Below are 13,910 nucleotides of genomic sequence, written 5' to 3'. Positions count from 1 at the left end.
TAGCTACAACGGTTAAGGTACCTGCCCTTCATGCCCCATCTTAACCTTCCACCCTGTATAACAATATAAGATATAAATCATCTATTAATCTGTTTGAAAATTCTTAAATTTCTAAATGTTGTGCTCACGGGAAATCATGAGAAAATATATAACAATTTAAATTGAGCTCTTTCGTGCAGAACATTTACAAAATAGCATACAAACTTCGCAAAACGAATATCGATAATCGTGAACCAAATTGGAATCAAATAACATCGTATAATGAAAACCAATAATACAAGTGTGTAACAGATGGTGTATCAATAATGACACAAACAATCTCGAGCTACAAATGTGTCTATATAAGGATTTTTCTTTTCTGTGTTTGTAACAATAATAGATTCGCTCTACTAGTGTTTGATTTAATGCTAGAATCCATCAAGCGTAATAGATTCTGTAATTAAGAACAAGGACGTATATTAGGAATAATTTAATTTAATTTAATTAATATCTATTATTTATTTATTTAGTTAATATTCTACAAGAACAAACATAGACGTATATAAGCAAACTATTCTTGCTGTAATATAGAGAGCAATCTGTCCATTTCATATTCATTTGTACAAACTGACAAAATGCCGTATATTCTCTACCATTGTACCGACCTTTCCCGCTCATCACACGATATTCGTATTCGGCTGTGCGCTGCGGCAGTATTTAAGACATGCTGTAATGATGACGTCACGTAATTTGTTCCGTGGGGCTAATGCGTCACAGGTGTCGCACCGAAACGATGACAAGCGCGCTAATTGTTTCGTGTTTATGCAAACAAATTAATGTCGGGCGTAGCTTCCCGCTATTAAATACACTGGCGTAACAAAATTCACTTTGGGCGCGTGTCATACGGCTCATAAGTGATTTTAGATAGTTAAGAACTTACCTGCCTATGAATAATGCATGATGTAAGTGGAATAAGGCTGTTGGAGGTTATATATGCGACTGGATCTGGGTTATAAACTAGAGTGTATTATGACATTCGGAGGCATGTTTTTCTAGTTTAAGCTCTTTAGTTTTTAAGGGATCAAAATTAACTCAACGGTTCAAGTTGCGTGATGCTCTAACAACTATTTAATTTCTTAAGGACCGACTGACGTGGCGTATAGGTACGTAATCATTTTAGTCAATATACTTAATTTATGCTTTAATATATTTTAATTATAATATAACGAATATGTTTTAATTTATATTCCCTTAATATAAAGCTCTAAGCTTATTTTGTCCACAAAATATACTATACCTACCTACTGATAGAAATGTAAATTAAATTGAAGTACTATTGACAATTTAAGAAAGATTAATAACAATAATAACTGTATCAAGAGCCTTGACTAGTCTGCGATGATAGTTTGTGAAAATTAATTATTTAAAAATCGATTTGATTATAGAATAGAGCTATAACAAAATAATGCAAGAGCGAACTCGTAGGCGGATTTTAATTAATAATTTTATCAAAGGTAGGTATGGGTACAACACCAAATATGCCAGCCTTAAATTCTTAAAAGCGATACTTTAATAGAAATTGTTGGGAGGCGAATGTTTGTAAGGTTTCACGATAAAACTAATTAATTAATTTTGAAAGGATCTTATTTGGCAAAGCTTTAGGTGAAGATTATGTTTAGTTTACCTTTAAGGCTAATTTTGAAAACGGAGAACTTGGTTGTGTTAGTAGAAAACTCAAATATTATTATTGTATAAGAAATTTTGCTTTCATAATATTTATAAGTAGATTTTAATCTTTACATAGAGTTAAAAAATACAGTAATAAGTTAGTACTTATTCAAATATAAATAAGTATCTAGGGTTCTCGGTTCTAATCTATACTAATATTTTAAAACTGAAGAGTTTGTTTGTTTGTTTGTTTGAACGCGCTAATCTGGGGAACTACTGGTCCGATTTGAAAAATTATTTCGGTGTTAGAAAGCCCATTTATCGAGGAAGGTTATAGGCTATATAATATCATCACGCTACGACCAACAGGGGTGGAGCCACGGGGGTGAAACCGCGCGGAGCAGCTAGTCATGTATAAATTAGGTACATTTCAAGTAACGCGTAGGTAAGCTGGTTATAAATATTAATTATTGACCTAATCTCTACCATTAAGTATAGTTATAATATGTATTAACTATAGACCTTGCCTTTGTTTTCTTCGACCGTATTGCTTATCAAATACGAACACTTGCATGTTGGCTAATAAAGTTTACGTTTCATCCGCCATTCGAGCTTGTTAGAGGGTTTCATGAAAAACTTTCGGGTAAGATGGGTCGAGTAAAATGCGGATAACGAGGAACTTGATGTGCTACGTGATCTTTCAAGACACAAGTCCATTGTGCCGACTTTTTCAATTATCTCGCTTAATTGATATGAATTTATAGCTGTCATTGTTTTATACGCTATCACGTTTATTACGCTACAGTGAAAATCTGTCTGAGTATTATAATTTGAGACTTGACACTGAAAAGTATTTTCAAAAGAGTGTTTTCACTACCTATTTCTACGGTAAAGTTAAGATATTTTCTTAGACAAACGATTTAGACCTGTCTTATCACAGCTCGGAAAAACGTTTTTTTCTTTTTGCACCACAGAAGCACTCAGAAATCATACTAACCGACTCTAAAGAACTGTCCCATCCATAGTTTCACTGAAACTCATGGAACACTATTTAACCCTCAAATGTAAATCCTCGTTAGCCTAAAAGCAATATACCTATCAACAAATTATATACCTAACAATGTACCTACAAGAAAATATTTCCCACAGATTTCTCTAAATAGTCTCTAAAATTCTTCTCCACTTTTATTACAATCCATTTTTCAATATTCGTATCACAAAAAACTCAGTATAAACAGAAAACTGATCGTGGAAAATATGTTAATGATTCCTCATTATAATAAAGATAAATAGACGCATATAATAATCGTCGGCGTTATAGCGCTAATAGGAAACCCGGCCACATGTGGTAATAATTAATCAGACCACAATCTATGAGATACTGACAATATATTGGCATGTGATGACATATTTAAACATGTTGCTGAAAGGAACTTCGAAATTATAGAGCTATAATTTCGAAGTGTCCCTTCATATCATATCGTATCATAATTAAAATTTACAGAATTCCACGACAATGGCCATATAGTATTTTAAACGTCATATTAGTTAACTTAGAATTTTAAAATTCAATACAAACAAACTTGTTTATAAATGAATCATTTTATTACAAAACGTTCTACAAAAGTTGAGCATTAAAGTATTAAAACACGTAAAGATAAATACAATATATCTCGTAAATCGTTCAATACATTTCTTCGAGGGAAGTCATGAAATTTTCCGGAACCTGTGAATTATCCACATGTCGTTTTCTAAACACTGATGTAATCAATGTCGCTTTCTCAGTGGGCACATTCGTTTCCTTTTTTCCTTGTACCTTTTTATTTTTCTTGTTTGTTTTTCTTTTCGTAGCCGTCAGAATTAAATCAGCTTCGGGCGATTCGCAGGGCAAAGATTGTTGTACGCTGTACACTTGGCACGTCGTTGAAGAAAAACTTTTTGTAACGTTCTGTTGATCTGCTATTAATTGATTACTCGTCTCTTTCACTTTCAACGCGTAGATTTCCCCATTCTCATTGTATTTGATTACTGATACGGATTTATTTCGTTTAGGCTTCGACCTTTTAGGTTTCTTTTCAATTTTAGGAACGTTGTCGAATTTCACACTACGTCTTTCCCGGATAATGTTTTCTTGATTCGTATAGGTGTTGTCTTGGAAGCGATCGGCATTCATTTGAGTGTTAACAACATGATTATGTATTTTATGCGCGTTCACTGCTCTTTCCATACAAGCGGCACAGTTGCGGCACGACGGGTCTATGAACACGGTCTGCAGGTCACTGGATTTCATCGTATTAGCTTGCGTGTTTACATTTAACATTATATTTTTCCCAACCTGTGGCCTCTTTTTTATAATCATGGAATTGTTGTTAGTCGTTTCATAGGCAAATCCTATACGGTTTTTTCCTGTGAGCAGAAAAAAATATTATATAACATTTAGAAATAATGTTGCAAACATTTAATAGGTACTTTTATAAACGAATGTTATACTTTTCTAGAGCACTTTGATACAAAAGTTTATATGAAAGTAACATAACTATGCTAACGAGGTAAGTGTGGAGTGTTGAGAAATTTTAATTAAGTATTTCAAGGATTCAAACTAAAAAGGTAAAAGTAAATCAAAGCGAAGCGCCTCACCTAACGCTTGTGGCACGAGTGTAAGTAGCGCATACAACAATAGCGGACTCATTAGTTCCATTTGCTCAGTTCTCACTCAGAAGGTGTCTCCTCTGTACCTGACAATCTTCTTACACTAACAAGCTTCGTTACGAACCCGAGTTTAACAAAACGCACACTTCGTTGCTCACGTCGAGTGCCTTCAAGGTTTACAAATGTTCTTATCTCATGTTCGTCCTATTAACGAACAATTAACTCGTCAACTGCAGCGACTGTGATAGAAATCGAATGATTCGCTTCTCTGTAATGCGAACGCTGAAACTAAATCACGTTTCAGTGGAGCGCTTAAAGACTGTCGTCCAGAAGTCGAGACGGGGCTTATATGAGCGCAACTATATAAGCAATTTGTTCGGATATATACCAATATTTACTCGGTTTACGTGGGGCGGCTGTTCGACAATCGAATGTTTGATTTCCTCCAGTCTCGGCTGGGGGCTATTGTTAACGTGTTTATATGTTTATGTTAGGTTACCGATAACTGGACAGTTGCATCCGTGCGATACTATGTCACAATAGACTGACGTACTTGCAATTGCTTTGTTATACTAGGATTACTCTTGTAAGTGTTCACACTCCATAAATTTGATATAACTGCTTTGGAAATACAATAAGATGGCAAAACCTGCAGTTAAACAATATAAGTGTACTTACATTGTTTAACTGCACTGAAATATCTGTATTGTGGTATTTTATAGCTTTTTGGATGAAAGGTATGTAAAGTGCTTACCTACTTAGAATAGAAAGTAGATAACTGATCTATATACTTAAATATACATACCTATGTATTTATAAATTTATATATCAATATCGGGTCTGTCGGCTGAATATCATGAGACTACCTTACCTTGCCTTATCATATACATAACATATTAGCAATTTTTGGAATATTCTTTTGCGTGAATTAAGTATGAGATTTATTTATATGAGATAAATGATTCATACCTATTTGAATATATACAAATACTAAATAAAATAAAAATTTAGATTTTCATATTTTAGTTTTATAGAATTCAAATGCTTTATGCATATTATTTACACAGGTGGCCGGTTGGTCAAGCGTCGCCCCGGAAAGGCAGAAGACTTGAGTTTGAATCCCACCTCGTAATCGAATTTATTTTATTCTTTAAAAAATATTATGAAAATAAAATTTAAAGAAAATAATTAAAATAAATATATCAAGCAATTAAAAAGTTCCTACAACCATAGGCACCAAATAACATCATATAAACAAACAGATCTCATTATGAAATAATTTTCTCGAAATACTCTGGAGAATTTAAACATACAATTTTTCCACAAACATATTATATAGTAAAACAATAAAAAGGCTCGCTCCTGTCGTGGGTTTACTCATTACTCATGAAAGGATGTGACTTTTATGACGCAATGGACCGTTTTACATTATTTGTAGGTACAGCAATTCGTTTGAGATATTATTGTAACATTTAGGAGAGATTTTCTTTTAACTCAGGTGTGCACGTGAAATAAGGCTTTTCGTATTATGTGATTGTTTCAGTTTTGTATATTTTGTATGTAGAAATAACTTACAAATAGAGTGTCTAAGAAATAATTGTGTTTCGTAGACTTGTGTTATAACTGTATACTTTTGAGACATGTTTGATTCAATTTACGTATTATATTGTATGTGTATAATTTATTTAATAACACCCGGTTTTTGCATGTCATTATTATAACATCATCCTGTAGTTACATTTTATGTGTTGCAAAACCAGTAAAAATATTTTATAATTCAATAATATTTTATTTATTACAATTTACATGGATAGTCGTTTTATTTATTTGTATGCTTTATTGTACGTACATAACAGGACAAAGAAACTTAATCAATGATTTGATACGATAAATGTACGGTTATATGGTGCATAGTCTATGATTATATTATCTAAAGGAATCAAATCAAATCTTGGAATAAATTTAATCCAAGTTATTAGTCAATAATAGTTAATATACTTGGTAGAGTCACTTTAACAAGATTTAAAATATAAGTTCATACATAATACATTCAAATAAAAGATAACCTGCGTCCTAAGAAGGGTGAAGATGTAAAAAAATGTATGTTTAAGACTTCGCCAATTTAGAAATGATGTCATTGATACAATATCAAAATAAGTCAATTAAATACACAATTCCCAGGATTTGATATAAACCAACGACGTCATAATATAAACTGAATTATTTCCAAAAATATTTAGTGAGAAAGCTGAACCTGAAATAGAAAAGTGTCATTGATTATCCTGACCTTTCGAGTCTACTAGATTATATCCTAGACTAATATCTATAATAATAATAGATAAATAATATTTGTGAAGAGAAAATCGTTCAGTAACCGTGATTACTTCAATTCCATTAATATAAATAAATCTTTTACGATTTCCTTCGAGAAATATTATGTACACGTGTAACAGAAACATTTTTGTGATTTAATACCTATATTAATAATTATAATTATTTAGGAATTGTTTAATAATGTAGTTATTATATTCAGCTGATATACGTGATTTTACCATTGTGCTAGGTAAAAAGTATCTTTATTAATTGGAGTTTAAATTAATGAAAAACCTGAAACCTACATCTTATAATATTATGATGTTCTACAGACTACAATACTACGGCTCCTACCTAAAATAAAATCAAAAAACTATCTACTTAATATTTAGTAGTATAGAAAGAAAATTTTAATAAATATATTTACCTATGCCATTAAATTATGCATACGTAGTATACGTATACACTTTCAGATAAAAATGTAACGTAGCTTAAATGAAATGAATTTCCCCAGGCCAAACTAACGTCCCCGCGGTACAAACTCATTTTGCTTATCAATGTTCATGCGTACACGTTATCTTCTCGTATATTCTTTAAAATTTTATAATTGCATCCTGTAAAACAACGTGTTAAAGTCGTTTTTTGTTATTTTTTTGTACTTCGGCGTTTGAGAACAACGCTTTGTTTTGTAAGTTAATTTTATATGGTGAAAATTGAAAAAATACGTGATATTATGATAATAAACACGCGTTATTGATAAATATTTACTTATGATAGGTATGAGATGAAATTGAAGTTGTTTATTGGACTCCAATTCATTTTTTCTTATTAAAATAATTACCTACATATAATTATTTCTAAAATGTAATGAAGTTTAATTCTAGTAGAGCATTTTCTATATGAACAAAAGTATCGTAAAAATTTAATTATATTGTAAAGTATTAATAAGACTCTGAAGTGGAGATAAGGTGAACACAAATAGGTATGATTTTAATAATATTCGGTACGTAATTGGACATATATTACGCGGGCGGAACCGTAGCGGGCGTATAATAGCCGTTTGATGCTAATTCTATTGGCAATACGAAAGTTTAACAGTCTCATAGACATCCAAACAGAACAAGTAATAACAACTAGACTCTAACCGCACCATTATGGAGAAGTTCCCGGTGATATAATTGGATAATATTAACTTTTGGCTAAATAAGCGGAGCCAGACGGTAAACGTGGGTTTTATATTGAATTACCTTTACTTATATTTAATTTTTTGCTGTGATTATTGTGATTTCATGTGACTAGTCTATTCTTGATCAGTGATTATCTAATATCTAATATGTATGGATGTATGGATGTATGGATGTTTGTTACTCTTTCACGTAAAAACTACTGAACCGATTACAATGAAATTTAGCACACATATAGAGGGTAACTTGGATTAACACATAGGATAGTTTTTATCCCGGAAATCAAACGGGAACGGGAACTATGCGGGTTTTCCTTTGCAAACGCGGGCGAAGCCGCGGGCGGAAATCTAGTTTTAACATAATAATATGATCAAACATCTATAAATCTTTGCTTCTATTGCATTTCATTCAATTGACTATAAAATATTATATGTACAATATGAAATTGAAGGTAGATTGAACCTCTATATATACCTGATAGCAAACCTGATAATAATTAGGTACCTAATTATAAAAAATGTCTGTTGTCTCTTATAAGGTTGATCACCTTCTTGGATAGAAAGAAAATTAACCTATGAAACAGATGTAACTGCCCACGGTAATTCACTTACATCACAAATACCTCCAACCAGAACAACGATGCAAAGCTATTCGAATAGGTGCTTGCTCATTGCTCAGTTAGAAGTTTTATCTTTTTCGACATATGTCACGCCTGTTTTACCTGAAGGAATCCGTATTATGTTCATCCACGTATTTTGGGATTTAGGCCAAATTTTCATAATTCAGAAATTCTTCATCTGTTACTGCTTATGAAAACGGACAACCATACTACCAAATTTAAACTCTATGTATAATTTGTGTAATCCCTCCCAGAAATAATATTTTGGAATGTGCCCATTTTAATACAGAATTAAATGCTGGACCTATTTACATAAAAAATTTAAAACAACGGTTTAATTACGTTTCATTATAATTGAGGATATTTGTATAAGCCACATTGTTTAAATGGATTAATTAATATTGGTTTTTGATCAGATACGAATAAAATGTTCTATGATGTGTGAATATTAATTTTGAGCTAATATAATACTGATGTAAATATGTATTCTTCGTATTTTTAGTTATAAAAGATAAGTGACGTATTTCATCCTCATTAAGTACATTAATCATATGTACGATATAGTTAATGAATAAAAAAATTAATATGAAAAGTGTATTCTCTCCATATATCTCCATATATAAATATATTTTGAAGTAGTATGAGCTTATATAGCCACTATATTTAGCTTTCTCACACTTATAGCCATATAAACGCGTGTAAATAGGACGGTATATCACTAGCGTTCGTAATTCAATTTGCTTGGGTATGCTGTAAAGTGACGAAGCAGTTTATACCACCATATGTGCATTTCGTAACAATTCCGTATAATTAATTATAAGCCTAAAAGTTATATTCAATACTAAAAGGAAATATAATTAAGAACCAACCTCGTTTACGAAGAATCAGTAAAAATTCATTCTCCTGCTTCATTATTTTTATTTTTATAAACTCTTCTAGTGAACAAGCTTAAAGCTTACATTTATGAATCTCTACAGTTCACTCAATATCAACATAAAATGCAAATGGAACGCCACAAAGCATTGGATTTGTCCGTGTATCTTGTTCAGTAATGCACTAGCGTATCCCAAATAAGATAAAAGGAGTACAAATTGATAAGGAGCTTAGCATGCATTCTCGAGGATACCTATAAATTCTTTTCTCATTTTATCGGGCGGCGTGAGGTCATTTGTTTGTCTTACAGTGAAGTACGTGGCTCTGGGCCGCCATTTATATAGACGCAGCCCGCTCTTGACGGGAAATCAGCGCGTTTTCAGTGCATTTTTAAAGCGAACCAAAACGAAGCAAAACGTATTATGCCTTTAAAAGGGTTCTTTATGAATATTTTAACGCACGCTCTATGTACTATTTACGTTTAATAATGGGATTATGAAAAAATCCTTTGTTTAAAATGTGAATGATGGAGGCGTTGTTGAATGTTAAATGTTGAAAATTACATTTAATTGAATTAATACAAAATATACGCGTACTCGTAGTGATTAGTATAAAATGCAGTTGAAATTTATTTACCAGTACTTTATATTGTAGGAATTAAATGTTATGTATCTTTTATTTGTTAAAATTTTGAACCACTGCATTATCTATTGCAATTAATTTACATTTTCAAACAAGTAAACTTATATTTTGAAATAAATAGGTAGAGAGTCTATTATTATAATTTATAAAATATTTATTTCACGAGAAATAATGATTAGGTACCTACCTATGAATCTAGACACGCGGCAGCGTGTCAAGCCGAGTTCAAGCGAAGAGAACTGGCGAGCAGCAGCCGTGTGTATATTTACACGAACCATTTCGAGCCACTTTTCACCCCCTTATAACTCGAAAACTATTTAAGTTATATAAACCAAATTTGGTACATATCAAGAGGACCTCAAGATAAACAAGAACCTTAAATTTCATAAATACAGATTAAACAGTTGCGTTGATATTAATATCCAAAAATCGCAATTTTTAAGACTGACTGACTTATAGACATATATACAAAACCTAACCCACTTCCAGATGACCTAGAAAGTTCAAATTTTGTAATCAACTAGGTAATAGTGAGTGTACAAAGGAAAAAATCAGAAAATACTGAATTTATTTGTATTTAATTTTTTTTTCAATGACATAAATTTTGTTTGTATGGAAAAATGGAAAAGTTTAAAAAAAAAGAAAATAGTATATTCACCTTACTAGTCTTAAAAAATAGATCAAAACTAATGAGTGGCCGAAAAAAATTTTGAAATCCATCAATAAATGACTGAGATATAGATTATTGAAGTTTACATATTTTAGGACGAAACATCTGTAGATTCGAAGCGCCTCTGACATCACACTCACTCGCGCTAGTATCGCTAGGGCGGATTACTTCGATTGCATGATTTCTTTATTCAAAACTGTTATTAAACGTAAAATAAAAGAAAATTGTAATAAAAATATTGCCTTTATTGCTCATACAGTTAAAAATAATATTATATTTTACATATTCACATTTATTTACCTATTCTTTATTTATGATTGTTTAGTTTAGTTTTAATTTCAGTGTAAATAAATAAATAAATAAATAAAACCTTTATTTTGCTTTAAACATGGTATTCAATGGTGATAAAATTATATTAATATAGCACAAACATGTTTAGCCAATACAAGCATGCAAAAATAATTACCATAAATGGTGTAATGGAAGAAGGCTTCGTCGAAGGTCGAAATGATTTAATTTGCGTAATATTAATATGAGTGAAACATCTTTAGGCGCGTTTAGAGTAAAATTTCAAGATCGCGTCATGGCAATACCGTAACGTCATGGAGTAAGGCGACGATTCTTCTACAACAATCTTTGCATCTTGGTAATAGTGTGTGTACAAATTCACGCTGGATGTTTAGAAAATCATGTAATCTTTTAAACAGAAAACGAGTTTAAAAAATTGCAGATAATGACGGGGCAATGTGCGCTGACATTCATAACATACAAGAAAATATAGAAAATAATACTAAACAAATCATACAGAGAAACCGCAAGAAAAAAAATCGTATATAAAAAGTATTATATTTATAAAGTAAATCAAATTTGCAGAGTAATTTTCTGTACAAAAAGTAATGATATCCCACCAAAAACATAAATGTAAAAATTGGAGCCGAGTTCAATCGTTGACTTAATTTGCCAAAAAAAGAAATGAGATCTAAATGTGTGCCAAGTTCTGCAGACAGTCCAGAAATTTATTTACAAAGATGTATTAAGTTCTTAGGTTGACTGAAAACTCAATTGTTTTATTTTCCCTTAGAGAACAATGTTTATTCCAAAATATAACTTTTTTAATTTGAATAATATAATTATTTTCACAAAGCAAACAACTAATGACCTATTGAACCCCATAATTTGATGAGGCTAGTTTTACATACTGTTTATATTTTGTGAGGTTCTAAAAACTAGCCTCATCAAATTATGGGGTTCAATAGGTCATTAGTTGTTTGCTTTGTGAAAATAATTATATTATTCAAATTAAAAAAGTTATATTTTGGAATAAACATTGTTCTCTAAGGGAAAATAAAACAATTGAGTTTTCAGTCAACCTAAGAACTTAATACATCTTTGTAAATAAATTTCTGGACTGTCTGCAGAACTTGGCACACATTTAGATCTCATTTCTTTTTTTGGCAAATTAAGTCAACGATTGAACTCGGCTCCAATTTTTACATTTATGTTTTTGGTGGGATTACAATTACAACATTGATTTTTAATTTAATAAAAAACCTATTTAAATCGTTAATAAACAGTTATAAAATAGTCACGAAATATACATAAGCATATGCTGTTAGATTTATAACACAGAATATTATTTTCTTGCGTATCACATGAACTGTTTCTTTCTTTATGAAGCTGAATTGTATTGTGTATTTTTCTTACGACGTACGCGATCAGTTGGCAAAAGTGGTGATGGTTTGATGAATGGCCTTAACTGTAGCGGCTAAGCTGTGGACAGAGCTGGATTTTAGTTTAATATTTCTTTTATTATTTGTTTATTTATGGGCAATATTGTGCAATTGAAAGGTCGAAAATAAGTGTCATTATTGTATAGTCATATGTTGATTTTTAATAATTCAAATATGTGGATCTAAGGAAATGAGTAGTAAATATTCAATTCTCAACGCAACTGCCTAACTAACATAGTTAAGAAGACCTACATATTTTCACATTTAGAATAACATTTCTTGTGTTCATAAGTTGCCTGTGTAACACTAAACATAAGCGCAGTTTTCTGTCGCTCATAAAATTTCCGCCTAATCTATAATGGACCGCTATTTAATAACAAAGTCAAAGCAATACATTTTCCTTCGTCGAATCCATCCCTGTTTTCGCAACCCGCTGGCATCTGCATCCATCATAGCCGGCTCCTATCCACTCGTTTAATATTTCACTTCGATACGAGATGAAGTAACGAGTATTTACTCTACATTTTATAAAAAATTGATTGCCGGAACTCACTGCTTCTTATCGAATTTTTTGCTACGATGTTCTTTATTAATTTTGAACGTTTTCATCATTCGTGCTTCGCGCGAATTATTTAAAATATGTAAATACAAATTCAGCGTTCATATTTACATTAAGCTTTTTGTGTAGGTCTAAATTAACGATTCAGAGCTATTTTAAGAGTTCAAAGGTTATATTTATTTAAATGTAGGTATTTTCGAGATATTTTATAAAATTTGACGAAATAAGTTGTAATTACAATGTTATTGTGATACAATAGATTACAGTTTTTCGTTCATTTGCCATTGTCGTTTATGGAATTTCCACCGTCACGCTGAAACTAGGAGCATTTGAAACTGGAACGTTGTGAATGGCTCTTTTGACGCAAAAGCAACTGTAGGTATGCCATGTTTCCTGCAACCTTTGAAAAATCAAAAACCAAAGAACAACGAATACGAGAATGTTTGGGCGTATTTTTTTGAGGCAAGCACTAAAAGTCTTCAACTTTATCGATGAAGATAACCGAACTTAACTAAAATCAATATGTTTACTTCACCTAATACATAATTTCTACAATATTTTGTAGTCACAACCGAAACCGTAGTTCATTGTATATTTACAGATTTCGTTCCTAAAAGTTTGTAAATCAAGCAAAAAACTGAAGAGAAACAATAAAAATACGAACTTATTACTGAAAAAGTTCTCAGTTATTTTATTGAAAGTAAACAGATTAAATAAACGTCAACAGTAATTACGTTTTCGGTAATAGAGAAAGTTTTATAAAGTCCGTATTAAAAGTTGTAGTAAAAACAAAGCTTAGCGCTTGCGTTCTTATTTTTAATAAACCTAGATATCCTGCACAAGCCGGTGCTTACGTCTCATTAAAAACTAGGTCAATAGAGACTTTAACAATCCTATTTTCAAAGAGTTCATACAGCACCTCAGTTATTAACACCTGCACTATATACATAGGCTTGTAAAACTATTTACAATAGCTTATTATTCTAATGCTTAGTGAGAAATAAAGATATTATTTTTTTAAGAA

General features: G+C 31.2%; 2 protein-coding genes across 2 annotated transcripts in view; both read right to left on the bottom strand.

The window, feature by feature from the left end:
- The window catches only part of LOC123698554 (pancreatic lipase-related protein 2-like), a 68,774-nt gene that overhangs the window by 13,241 nt on the left and 41,623 nt on the right, over positions 1-13,910 (bottom strand). The gene's annotated exons all lie outside the window — the stretch shown is intronic.
- LOC123698555 lies at positions 3,247-4,615 on the bottom strand. The gene is made up of 2 exons (XM_045645220.1): positions 4,285-4,615; positions 3,247-4,053 (listed from the first exon to the last, which is right to left on the bottom strand). Exons 1-2 carry the CDS (start codon positions 4,343-4,345, stop codon positions 3,332-3,334), a joined length of 783 nt encoding a protein of 260 aa, XP_045501176.1. The 5' UTR covers positions 4,346-4,615; the 3' UTR covers positions 3,247-3,331.

This window comes from Colias croceus, chromosome 16, assembly GCF_905220415.1.
Source record: "Colias croceus chromosome 16, ilColCroc2.1".
NCBI classification, from domain to species: Eukaryota; Metazoa; Arthropoda; class Insecta; order Lepidoptera; family Pieridae; genus Colias; species Colias croceus.
Note: the sequence above shows the minus strand (reverse complement) of the source record. Positions and strands in the feature narration are given on the sequence as shown.

Bases quoted from the DNA above. Each gene is read 5' to 3' on its own strand.
- LOC123698555 (XM_045645220.1), bottom strand. From the start codon at position 4,345: ATGGAACTAATGAGTCCGCTATTGTTGTATGCGCTACTTACACTCGTG. The intron at 4,054-4,284 runs GTGAGGCGCTTC...TTCTGCTCACAG, and splicing joins ACTCGTGCCACAAGCGTTAG to GAAAAAACCGTATAGGATTT.